Source organism: Perca flavescens, chromosome 3, assembly GCF_004354835.1.
Source record: "Perca flavescens isolate YP-PL-M2 chromosome 3, PFLA_1.0, whole genome shotgun sequence".
NCBI lineage: Eukaryota > Metazoa > Chordata > Actinopteri > Perciformes > Percidae > Perca > Perca flavescens.
In genome coordinates, this window is record NC_041333.1 from 41537495 (window position 1) to 41551374 (window position 13880).

A 13880-nucleotide genomic window follows, 5' to 3' on the forward strand; every position below is an offset into this window, starting at 1 on the left:
GAGCTAACACTGCTAACCATGCTAACCGTTATGGAGCTAATTTAGTACAATAACTCAAATGTAGCTCTGCTGACAAATACTCAAGTATTATGAGCTAACTGTACTTAAAGTATCAGAGTAAAAGTACACAGGTATTATCAGTTCTCCTGTGCTGGTTTCTGAAATGAGTAATTCATAATAATATATCTCTCCTGTTTGTACTTCACGGTTGTCGGAGTCGTGTTAAGTTACTGCTGATGAAACCCAAACATTTCCTGATATTGTAGCTTCAAAATAAAAGCTTTTGTACCACAAAACGAGTAACTTTTATTGTGAAGGGTTTATGGGAAATGAAATGTGTATATCATAGGACCTTTGTCAATGGCTAGTGTTCAATAAAAACAAGAGTCTGGAGCCAAGGGTTTACCCCAGGAAAACATGAATGTCGAACACTAAATTTCCTGCATTCTGGTGAATTTTTGACGCACCATTTTACGGTGGAAATGTCTTTATTTATGTAAAGGAAAACTCAGGTGACAGGTGAAAATATATATAAAAACGACGGCTGTCAATTGATTCATTTTTAATTGTGATTAATTGCATGAGTGTCCTAATTGCAAATTAATCACACATTTTTTAACTGTTCTAAATGTACTTTAAAAGTGATGTTTTTCCCCAGTTTTTAATGATCAAGTATTATTGGAAACTGGACACACTCCGGTGGTAACTAGGGTTGGGTACTGAAACCCCAGTCTAATATGGCACCGGTGCCTAAGGGGCTGTTCATTATTTACTTAAGGGGCCACCGGAGGAGTCTTGGGGTCTTCAGTTAAAATAGACCTGACCCTCCCTTCATCAGCAAAACATTTTGGATGACCCTCCAACATGATTGGGAGAAAAAGGATGACCCTCCCTCCCCAACAATTTATTGTACTGATTTGCATTTGGCAAAGCTGTACAAATTTCCATTGTGTTTTTACAGCCATGACATAGATGGCTAAACAGCTGCATTCTCATCTGACACATCCCACTCCTCTGCTATGGTGTGGGGGCCATTTAAGTAGATTTACTCACAACTCTAACATTGTTGTGGAAACACAATAAGCATGGAAACTAAATGCACACTTCCTGCGTTACTTCAAATACTAAGTTACTCCTCTAGTAAACTAGTATTCACATGAAATAAAACAATAAAACATTGAGACCATTCAGCAAAGCACACTGGGTAATTCAACACTGGTTGCTATGGACTCGTCACTAGGCTTCCTCAGTCATTGAATATTTTAGCATAGGTAAAGTTGCCAAAGCTGAACATTATCCAAAACTCCATTTCTCAGACGAGCATCAATTTAGAAGCTTGCATGCTACCGCTCCTTCCTTCTCAAATCCCTTGAAAAGGCTGTCGTTTGCACAATTTCACAAATAATCACAGGGACTGAAAGGATATACCTCCCGTCTCATGCCTTCCTGGCTGCCGGATGGTGCTATCCGCGGCTCGAGTTTCGGGGTTTTCAAAATAAAAGCTTGCGGCTGGCCAGCTATGTTTTCGTACGGTGTTTTGGATATTTTTTAACTAAACAGTACGGCAATCATGCTAATTAATACAATTCTTTTTTCAGCAGACAACAGTTATAACACTATTGAGCTAGCAAAGCAGTTTTGTGTTTATATGTGCGAGCAGAATTTATTCAGTTTGGGAAATCCCACGGTCTCTAAGCTACAGGTCTGGCTCACTAAATAGGGAGGGACCCATCTGCTAGCGATAGGGGCCGAGACTGAGAGAGCTACATGGAGCTACATGGATAAATATGCACCAAACAAGCCACTTTGAAATTTTGCTCTTCTCATGAATACAAAAGTTGGAAGACCCTCCCCTGTAGACTGAAAAAAATTGGATGACCCTCTGATCAACAAAGAATAAAAACACATGACCGTCCCCTAATTTCCTCCGTTTGTCCATTCCATAAATACCGAACGGTCCCTAAACGCAGATTTTGGTGTCTTACTCCGGTGCCATTTAAATTCCTGCGTTGCTCTCTGATTCCCTGAAACAGACGAGGCAGCAGAAACATCGCTGCATGCTAGTTAAAGGTCCTATGACATGCTGCTTTTTGGATGTTTTTATATAGGCGTTAGTGGTCCCCTAATACTGTATCTGAAGTCTATTTACCAAAATTCAGCCTTGGTGCAGAATTACAGCCACTAGTCCCACAATAGGCTTTACTTAAAATGTGCCATTTCTGTAACCTGACTCCGCCAGATGGATTGCTTCGCATTTGCTCGGCATATCCATCTGGGAACTTTCCGTTGGAGAACCTTTGGGAAGGGGCAAAAATACTGGTTAGCTGATTCGATGAACCATCTGTCTATCACCATGTTGGTGATAGACGGGCCAAATCAACCAATCAGATCTACGAAGCGTATAAAAATACAACCACAAGCCCGCCCCTGCTGCTGCAGGCAAAGCATAGCTCGTTAGCTCCTGCAATAAAGCAACATGTCGGTAAAGGAGATTTGCCGTTTGTGTAACGAGAATTTATGAATAAAAGGCCCCATTTCAGGTTCCCGGACCATATTCCAAAAGAAGGATCCAAGAGAAAAAAAGCATTAGCATTTGCAAGCCATGATGTCTCTCTCTTTCTCATGGGCAGGCCAAATTCTCTGGGTGGGCGAAGCAGAGAAACGGGAGGTAACTTTTCACCCTTATGACGTCATAAGGGGAAGATTCCATTCCACACATTCCCATCTGAGCTTTCATTTTCTCGAAGGCAGAGCAGGATACCCATGGCTCGGTTTACACCTATCACCATTTCTAGCCACTGGGGGACCATAGGCAGCCTGGGGGAACACATATTAATGTTAAAAAACCTGAAATTGTCATGCCATGGGACATTTAACACTAATTACTGGAATTGTTGGGTCTTTCTGGTAGTTCAGTTCAAACCAAAGAACATCAAGTTTCATGGAAAATCTGAGACAGATCCACATTGGAGTCCAGACACCAGGAAGATGATTGAGTCTCTGGGGAAACTGGCTTTTGAGCAGCTGCAGAAAGGCAACCTGATCTTCTATGAAACAGATGAAACAGATTTAAATGTATTTTCAACAGCAAAATTATCACTGTTAAATTCAACTGTCAAAGTAGTTCTGTATGACAGCTTGCCAACCACCAGCACATTATAAGTTACATACTCATTCATACTAACACGTAAAAAGGATTATCTGTTATGTATTCCCGATGTGAAGTCTTTACACATTTATATCAATTTTTAACACATCTGCCATGCAGCTTACATCCCTCATCAAACTTATCAACACTGAACTGTTTTTCTTCTTAAAACATCTCATTTTATCCTGTATGACAAAAAATTCTATTTATTTTAAAGAACCGCTTGTTGTTTAAATCATTAATACTAAAAACAGTACTACTATTATTGTTGTTCTGTTTCAGCTGATATGATACTGATTTCAACTTTAGTCGCTTCCAAAACACAATGAGAACAATGTGTAATAGATAGTAGGATAAAAGATTCAATATTCATCTGTAGCTCAAAGCACATCACTGAAATCAAACAAACATCTCCTCGTGCTAAAATATTGAAACAGTACATCAGAGGAAGGAACATGTTCCCTCCGAGGTTTGAACTACAAAATCTAATTAGTCTGCGGCTCATCCCTTTAGGATTCTGAGTCTGTTGTTGTCATTCCGTGAACCTAATTGGCCCAGAGGTCAAAACAGCTAGAGTTTAGTTTCCTCTGAGAAGGACGCTGGGATTAATTATCTGTTCTTCTTAATAAGTCTCTTCAGAGCTGCAGCTGTAATGAGATTTTTGTGTCTTCAGTTTTTAATAAATGAACACTTCAGGGGACTCAAATAAAACAGTGTAGATCTGTCAATCATCAAAGACAGCAGAAGAAATACAGCTCAACAGTGAGCGCCCACTTTTTTAATGGCTCCAGTGTTTTTCCCCGTTCAATTGTTCCATTGACGTTTCAAAAATTGCTGATATAAAAAGTTTTATGTCTGGAGCAAAGCCAAGCAGCTGCCGGAGGAATCGTAACCATAAGACATTTGAATCTGTGCAAAAACACATTTTGTAAACAGCAATAAAGGCAAAAGGCACAAGACTGTGTACCGAAACTACCATAGACTTAGGCACTGAGCAATTACTTAAAGGAGCTTGACTTCTCTTATAACACAACAGCCTGTGTATGGAATTAAGTCTAAAATAAGGCCCTAAGGCCTGTCAAATCTGACTCCAATTTATTAATTCCCGCGCCTTCTTTCATCGGATTTAAGTTTACCAGAACACAAGGATCAATCTGAGACGAAGAGTTCAGTTAAGCAAGTTTACTGAAGTCCAGCATTTAAGTTTACAGAATCCCCTCTAATCCGACCCACAGGAGTGTTTCAGAAACAGTGGCAGGTAAATGTCCTCATATCTAAACCCGTGGTTAACGTTGTGAAACGGTCCCAGTTTGATTAGGATTTAGACACCAAAACTACTTAGTTAAGTTGATCTGGGTTCAAATCAGACGTTACTTCACTTGCTGAAGGTTACCACGTGATGCAGAATGTGACGTAGCTCCATTTGTTCCCTAAAGTTAAAGTCCCAGTGTGTAATGTTTGTAGTTGTTCATTATCAAAATCTCTGTTGCCCATTCACAAACTTGTCCTTTTTCATGAATATTTACCTCCACCATCAATTCCAAGTATTCCTATTGGCTTGAAATTTTACATTTGCGTTCGCATGAACTGGGGTAGATGCTCCATATTCATGCTCCATCTTGAAATACGTTAGCCAGTAAGGGACATACAGGACATACTGCTCTGCCTTTCACATTTTCGCTGTCACATGATAAACTCACAGGTGCTGCTAATGGCTATTGTCGCTTCCCGGCCCTTTTTGAAGCGTGAAGGCTACCGTAGCTGTAATACGTACTTTGAACTGCATGGCGCGAGAGAGTTGACTGCGGTATATGATCTCAACACTAGAGGGGAGAAATTCCTACACATTGGACCTTTAAGAATGAAAAACTTTCCATTTCCTTTTATTTTCAAATGTGACTCGAACCTAGATATCCTGGGTTAAAGTCCTGTTTGTTTGCCTCCTTCATCAGTTCACTTCCTGCTTTGCTACCGTCATAAACCTAAATATAGTAATCGTAATTGCTGCTTGAACAAACAACCTGTGGGAGTGTTTTTCGGGGAAGGACAGTTTCAAATCAACTGTTGGAAGACTGAAGGATTTCTGCTGTGATAATGATCAGATTTGAAACAAAGGGAAGATGAAGTGATGGTTGATTAAACTCCAGAGAATCTCCTCTAATAGGCTCAGGGACTTTTTAATTGGTTCAAACTGAGTTCAGCCAATCGGAGTGCTGCTGTGTTTGGGATCAGTCGTCTTGTGGGATGTTTGGACTGCGGGTATAAGATGAAGCCAGACAGCACCGAGTTCCTCCTGACAACGGCTGATGGACCTCAGCAGGTAGGACAGCTCACTGTTACTTAATTATTTTACAACTAATTGATTGTGATTTACAGAAGCGTAGTGCAAAAAGTATTAGATTCACGTTATTATTAGAACAGTTTATAGTAATAACAAGATGTTTTTCACATTGTTACAAGATGTTTTTCACATTGTTACAAGATGTTTTTCACATTGTTACAAGATATTTTCACATTTTAACCCAATATTTTTACATTTTAACATGCTATTTTAATGCTAGAAAACTATATGTATATATATATACAGTACAGGCCAAAAGTTTGGACACACTTTCTCATTCAATGCGTTTCCTTTTTATTTTGATGACTATTTACATTGTAGATTCTCACTGAAGGCATCAAAACTATGAATGAACACATATGGAATTATGTACTTAACAAAAAAGTGTGAAATAACTGAAAACATATCTTATATTTTAGATTCTTCAAAGTAGCCACCCTTTGCTTTTTTATTAATAAGGGAAAAAATCCACTAATTAACCCTGACAAAGCACACCTGTGAAGGTAAAACCATTTCAGGTGACTACCTCATGAAGCTCATTGAGAGAACACCAAGGGTTTGCAGAGTTATCAAAAAAAGCAAAGGGTGGCTACTTTGAAGAATCTAAAATATAAGACATGTTTTCAGTTATTTCACACTTTTTTGTCAAGTACATAATTCCATATGTGTTCATTCATAGTTTTGATGCCTTCAGTGAGAATCTACAATGTAATCTACAACTGTGTGTATATATATATATATATATATATAGACATAGATATAGATATATAGATATTTTCAAGCTATAACAAGATATATTAACATTTTAACAAGTTAGTTTAACCTTATAACAAGATATATTAACATTTTAACAAGATATTTTAACCTTATAACAAGATATCTTCACATTATTTCAACATACAAACTTATCAAGTTATAACAAGAACACTTTCTTGTACTATTACTATATACTATTTATCATGTTATAACGTGAATCTATCACCTTATTAGGGGGACATTTTTCACAAATTGTGATCATTTTTAATGTAAGATGTAATGTTTTTAAGTTATAACACGATACTTTATCTTGTTAAAACATGAAACTGCTATTTGAATGAAGACATGATGTGCTCACCGATTAATTGCAAACTATAGCTACTTTACACTGAATATCAGGAACATTTTCTTGGTATAACTTGATATGTTTGTATGTTGTAATGTTGTGAAAATACAACTTTATTACAATACCGTTTTCACATAATAACGTGATACTGATACATATTTGGGTGTTGCAGCACTTCGCTAACATAGTGATTGTTACCATCTGATGAAAACCATTTTTAATGAGCATAAGAAAGTACTTACATTTAAAATTGAATTACCTGACATGATGCCTAACTGGCTCTTTAACATTCTCATGTTTACAACTTAAAACTAGAGAATGCATTTCCTGCAGAAAATGCGTGTGAATGCTGAAAAGCCAAATTGCTAAAGCTAAAATGGATTGATGGCTTAATTGCGTAAGATTAAGGTAAAGTACTGAGAATAGCTGGACAAGTGGGAATGGTTTTAATTAGTATGAATTTCATTACAAAGTTGAATAACACTACTAATGTACAAAAAGATGTGGAATATTTAAAGGTTTTCTGAAAAGCTAACACTAAACTGAAACTGAAAAACTAAATATTATTTTCAATTACTGAATGTTTAAATTCAATAATGCCAAAAGATGTAGAACATTGTATGGTTCGAATTCATTTTCTAGCTGAAAGTATGAGCAAGTAGAAGAGAGAGCGCTGTGAGAAACATTTATGAAAATGCAGAAATATTAAAAGAATTATTTGAAGAATGCTAATATTGTAGCACATCAGCACACTGAATACAGTCATAGTATAGTATGTATAGTATGTCAAAAAACCTGATTAAAAAGTTAGTAAAAATGATAGTATGTTGAAAAAAATAATAGTATAGTATTTTGAAAAAAGTCAGTATAGTATGTTGAAAATAATCATAGTATATATTATGGAGAAAAAAGGGATGAAGTCATAGTATAGTATGTTGAAAAAGGTCAACATAGTATGTTGAATAAAATGGTGAAATATATATTAAAGTATATGCTGTATATAGTATAGCATGTCAATAAAAACAATGTATTCTGCAGAGCCTACTTGCTTTTCCTATTTGCATCAGTGCTATCCTCAGAGCTATTGTGCAACTACATAAAAAGTCTTAGTATAGTATGTTGAAAAAACTCATAAAAAAACTCATAGTATAGTTAAAAAAAAAAAAAAAAAAAAAGTCAATAACATACCCTGAAAAAATAAAACTTCTAGTCTTTTTTGACAAGCTTTAGAAACAAAAGTCGCCAACTTATATATATTCAATTTGAACAACCGATCCAATTGGTCCTCATCCGTGCACCAGAACAATTCAGGATTTTAGACAGACATTTCACGTAAGATTCTTAACTCATCATAATACGGACAATACAAGAGAAAATGTGATTCGTTTACAATACTATGACTTTTTTGACTTTTTTCGTCATACTATACTATGACTTTTTTGGACATACTGTACTATACTATGACTTTGTATGACTTTTTAGACATACTGTACTATTATATTTAATTTTTTTTCCCAACATATTCTGCTATGTTTTCTACATATATACAGCGTTTCGGTTGCAGGATAGCTCTGAGGTTTGCACTGATGCAAATTAGACCAGCAAGTAGACTCTGCATCCTTGAACTCTGGTTCCATTCCCAACAGTTTTTTTCTTTTTTGGTTTAGAGTTGGCATTTTCTTCCAAACTTTCATTCACATACTATACTATGGCTTTTGTTATGACTTTATTTGACATACATATGATTGTTGTCGACTACAATACTTTGACTTTTTTATGACTTTTCTCGATGTACTATACGATGAATTCTTTTTTCGACTTACTATACTATGACTTTCTTATGATTATTTTTTGACATACTATACTATGACTTTTTATCACTTTTTAGACATATACTATGACTTTTGTAGACTCACTATTATATGACTTTTTATGACTTACTCTACTGCTATACTATACATACTATACTATTAAATCATTAATAGGTCATGGGATTTGTATGTCAAAAACAGTCAAAACAAAAGTCATAGTATAGTATGTGAATGAAAGTGTGGAAGAAAATGCCAACTCCACACCAAAAAACCCAAAGCAGTTGGGAATCAAACCAGAGTTCAAGAGTGCACAGTCTACTTGCTGGCTCAATTTGCATCAGTGCAAACCTCTGAACCATCCTGGAACTGAAACATATATGTAGAAAACAGTCATAGCAGAATATGTTGGAGAAAAAAAAAAGAAAAGTAATAGTATGTCAAAAAAAGTCATAAAAAGTCATAGTATATAAAATAAGTCATAAAAAAGTCGTAGAATAGCATGTCAAATAAAGTCATAACAAAATGTCAAAAAAGTGATAAAAAAGTCATAGTATAGTATGTCCAAAAAAGTGATAAAAAAAAAAGTCATAGTATAGTATGTCGAAAATAGTCATAGTATAGTATTTCGAGAGTTCAAGGCTGCAGAGTCTACTTGCTGGTCTAATTTGTATCAATGCAAACCTCTGAGGTATCCTGGAACTGAAATATATATGTAGAAAACAGGCATAGCAGAATATGTTGGGAAAAAAATAAAAAGTTATAGTATATCGAAAAAAGTCATAACATAGTATGTGAAAAGTCATTCAACCTACTATTCTATGACTTTTATATGACTTATTTTGACATACTATACTACGTTTTTTTCATAAATATTCATGGCAGAGTATGTTGGAAAAAGCCATTAAAAGTAATAGAACATAGTCAAAAAAGTCATCAAAAGTTATATTATAGTATGTCCAAAAAAAGTCATAGTATAGTATTTAAAATAGAGTATCTTTTTTTGACTTTTTTCTCAAAATATTAAATGTTTTCATTAATGTTTTTTTGACTTTTGAATGAATTTGGGATTGTGAATCCTGTTTTTCAGGGTACTGATAAAGAAACCTTAAACTTTGATGCTGCTAAATGGGCCTTTATAGATTTTAATACCTTTAAAAAATCATAATAAATCATAAAATGTAATGAGCTTCTTCTCATATAAGTGTGTAATTATTAGTAATAATGACTCATAAATTATTACAACTATTGAAACAAAATGTCAGCTGTCATTTACAAAGAAACACATGAATATGAACGGTAGAGGTAGCATAAAATCATGTTGTCTGATACGCCTTCGATACAGTCTAACATGTTGGAATCGGTATCGGAAAGTCCTGGAGTTTATGCACCGATATGTTATCACGTAATTTAGCTCAGAAGAAAATCTACATTAAAGTAGTTTATTTATGTTCTTTTTTCCGTTATGACTCACTGTTTAACTGGATCATGTTTCTTAAAGAGTTAAACCTGACAACAACAATGGAAATCATATCACTTCCATACAGGGATAGTAGTATACAGCTATAATAAAATATATTATATTATCTATATCGGCCAATACACAACTTCAGGTATAGGAATCGGTTTCTGGAAGGAAAAAATGGTCAGGTAATAGAGGTTGTTAAAGAGTACAAGTATTTAGGATCCATTTTTGATGACAAGTTGTGTTTTGAGCCAAATACTAGTTTGCTTTGCAAGAAAGGCCAGCAGTGCCTTTCCAGGTTAATTAAGGTGAGCAGCTGCATCACAGGTTCCAAGCAGAAAGGCCTGGAGGAACTTTATCAGAAGAAGAAGGTCTATCCTGTCAGATAGTTCTCATCCCTTACAAGCTGAATTTCAGATGTTGACATCTGGATCACGCTTTAAAGGAACACGGCGACTTATTGGGACGTTGTCTTATTCACCGTATCCCCCAGAGTTAGATAAGTCCATACACACCCTTCTCATCTCCGTGGGTGTCTTATCTCTATCTGACGCACCCACTGCTAAAGCACTGCTACTCTCTGCTCCTCACCACGGGGCTTCTGGTGCTGCAAGCAAATCACTCGGCCCAAGTAGCAGAAGTAGCACTGCTTGGCCTTCTTTTTGTACACTGCTGTGACTATACAAATCACAACATGGAAATAGGAACATGTTGGCGTTATTTTGTCACTTATTGGGAGCAGTAGACTAGATGGAGCCGGTCACCTCCAGGAGCTGTGCTAAGCTAGGCAAGATGGAGCCGGTCACCTCCAGGATCTGTGCTAAGCTAGGCTAGCGGTGGGGGCACCCGGACAGAGTTAGGACACCCACGGAGATGAGAAGGGTATGTATGGACTTATCTAACTCTGGGGGATACGGGGAATAAGACAAAGTCCCAATAAGTCGGCGTGTTCCTTTAAACTCATAAAACTCACAACCAACAGATATAAACACTGTTTTGTACCTGCAGCCATTCTACTTCTTAATTCTATAAAGAACCATAGATAACTTATTGACTTACTATTTATTGATTGTTTACTGTTTTTTTAATTGTTTTTAACTATGCCTGCAAGATAGGCAATCTCTGTATTGTGTGTATGATGGTGTGTGATTTGTTCTATACTATCTGCTGCACAACAAATTGCCCCATTGGGGGACAAATAAAGTAACTTGAACTTCAACTTGAAATGGTATCGGACCATCTCTAATTTAAAGGTACATTTTTTGAGCCTTTTCATCTTCCGGTTGCTTTAGGTGAAGTAGGCGCCATGTTGGAGGGGTCGCTGGGTGGAAACTTCTCCCACATCACGTTCGTGTTCGGAGGTTTTCCCGAGCTGCAGAAACACCGCCGTCTGCTGGCGCTGCCGTTCTCCGCCTCCTACCTGACGGTGCTGCTGGGAAACTGTCTGCTGGTGTACGTGATCCGCAGCGTGGAGAGCCTGCACAGCCCCATGTACCTCCTCATCTGCACGCTGTGCGTCGTCGACGTGCTCGTGGTGACCGCCATCATCCCCAAAATGCTCCTCGGCCTCCTCTTCGACTGGGACGAGATCTCGCTGGCCGGCTGCTTGACTCAGATGTTCTTCACGCACTTCCTCTCCTCGCTGGAGTCGACGCTGCTTCTGGCGATGGCGCTCGACCGCTACGTGGCCATCTGCCAGCCGTTGCGCTACGCCAAAATCATCAATTCCTCCGCATTGGCGAAGCTGTTGCCCTTCGCTCTGGTGCGCAGCGGCTCCATCATGGCGACGCTAGTCGCTTTGGCCGGTTCGCTGCGCTTCTGCGGCTCCGACATCATCGAGCACTGCTACTGCGACCACATGGCGCTGGTGAGCCTGGCGTGCGGCAGCACGGAGAAAAACCAAGCGGCGGGACTCGCTGTGATCGTCTTCTTCGTGGGCGTGGACATACCGCTCATCTTCCTCTCCTACGTGAAGATTTTGAGCGCGGTTTTGCGGGCGACAGCGGACGGCGAGGAACGCTGGAAGGCGTTCCACACGTGCGGCACTCACCTTATGGCCATGATGTGTTTCTACCTCGTGGGTAGCGTCACGTTCCTCTCGCACAACCTCAACATCCCCATATCGACGGACGCCAACACCTTCATGGGACTCGTGTACATTCTGTTCCCGGCGACGGCCAACCCCATCATCTACGGAGTTCGAACTAAAGAAATTCGGAACGTTTTTTTCAGGTTTTTTAAAGTCAGAATGAAGACAATAAGGAAGGTTTCTCCCGCTGGAAAAGGACAAACATGACAACATTTCCGACCCTGAAAATTAAAGCCAATGTTGAAGTGCCTTCATATAAATTACTTATTTGATTATATACTGTACATCTTACAGAAATGTGTAGTTACAAGTCATGTAGTTACTGAGTTTGTCCACGAGATGGCGGTTGATTTTTACAGCGAAAAAAAGTCCCAAACACTTCAGATCACAATATCAAAAATGAGTTGATGTTAAATATTAAAAAATAATATTGTCTGATGTATCGTTACCTCAAAGCGTCAGAAACATCCCAATGCCAAAACACACACACACACAGGTTGCCACAAACTTATTTTTTATTAAATATGCAGAGGAATATATAGGTTTCCTTCTGGCCCTGTCAAAATAAAAGCCCATTCAAATAATATTGGAAATAATAAAGATGTTTTTGGGTGTCTTTAAAATCTTGTTATCCTGTAATGTTTCAGTGTCACACACACACACACACACACACACACACACACACACACACACACACACACACACACACACACACACACACACACACAGAGACACACACACATAGTAACAAAGGCTCACATGTTTCAGTCCCTGTTTTACTTTGAATGTTGAATTAAAGTTCAGTAATTACATGCTGTTTTCAGCTCATCAAGTCTCACTTGAATAAAATGTTCATTAAAGGGCCATACACATCAACACTTCCTGTTTACATCACCTTGTCATTTTCTGAATCATCCATCAGTTTTGGACTAACTCAGTGTTTTCCTGTTGGAACGTTGAACCAAGGATGCTCTTGTAGTAAAGAGAGACTATTCTCCTCCAAAATACTCCCCCATAAGTGGTTTGTTGTAGCATCATTCTGACCTATATTGATGTTTCTAGTGGCGGCGCCCACTAGTGGTAGTGGTCGTAGTAGTTCTGACGGGAGCAAAGCAGGAAGTATGGTGAGGAAGTATAAGATCGCCAAATGTCCAGGTAGCGAATATACTAATCCTACTATGGACATGCCAAGACCCGCCCTACGAAGCAGCTCAATTGGTTGGGGTTAGGCATTTGACCTCGAGTGGTTAAGGTCAGGATAGCCGATTGGTCAGGGGATTGGACCTGAACAAATAGTAGCCAATAGTAGTGATTGAAGGGTGGGTCTTAGCGTGGCCATAGTAGGAAAGAAATATTGTGTCCAAGTAAGGAGGGAGGTTGGGGGGGGGGGATGGGTCAAACAAACACAGGATTTTTTTTAACTTTAGGGAATAAACGGAGCTACGTCACGTTCTGCGTCACGTGGTAACCTTCAGGAAGTGAAGTCACGTCTGATTTGAACCCGAACTTAACTCAGTAGTTTTGATGTCTAAACCGAACCAAACTGGCACCGTTTCACAACGTTAACGACGTGTTTAAAACCGCCACCGTTACCTTCTCTGGTTTATATATGAGGACGTATTTCCTGCCACCACTAGGGGGCGCTAATTTAGGAAATGCTCCTGTGGGTCGGATTAGATGGGGGGGGACAAACCACTGACATTGGAATGCTGGCGCGTGTTATTTAGCTTTGTAACAATTGGGAGCTATCATCCGAGATATGAACGTTTGCGTGTTATTCAGGTTTATTTTAATCAGGCCTCGTGGTGTTTCTGTGGCACGTCTTTGGGCCGCTGCGTCGCATGTGTTAATTAGGCGTTGTAGTGTTTTCTGGCACCGTGGTAATTGGGCGCGAGTGCGGCCTACTGTTTAGGCTTTTCAAAAGTTG

The 13880-nt window shown here is 38.4% G+C and overlaps 1 protein-coding gene across 1 annotated transcript; it reads left to right on the top strand.

Annotated features, from left to right (window-relative positions):
- The first annotated feature begins 4547 nt into the window (after positions 1 to 4547).
- Positions 4548 to 12160, top strand: or55e1 (odorant receptor, family 55, subfamily E, member 1). Its single transcript, XM_028574137.1, has 4 exons — positions 4548 to 4556; positions 9956 to 10012; positions 10140 to 10191; positions 11157 to 12160. Exons 1-4 carry the CDS (start codon positions 4548 to 4550, stop codon positions 12158 to 12160), a joined length of 1122 nt encoding a protein of 373 aa, XP_028429938.1.
- The last annotated feature ends 1720 nt before the right edge of the window (positions 12161 to 13880 follow it).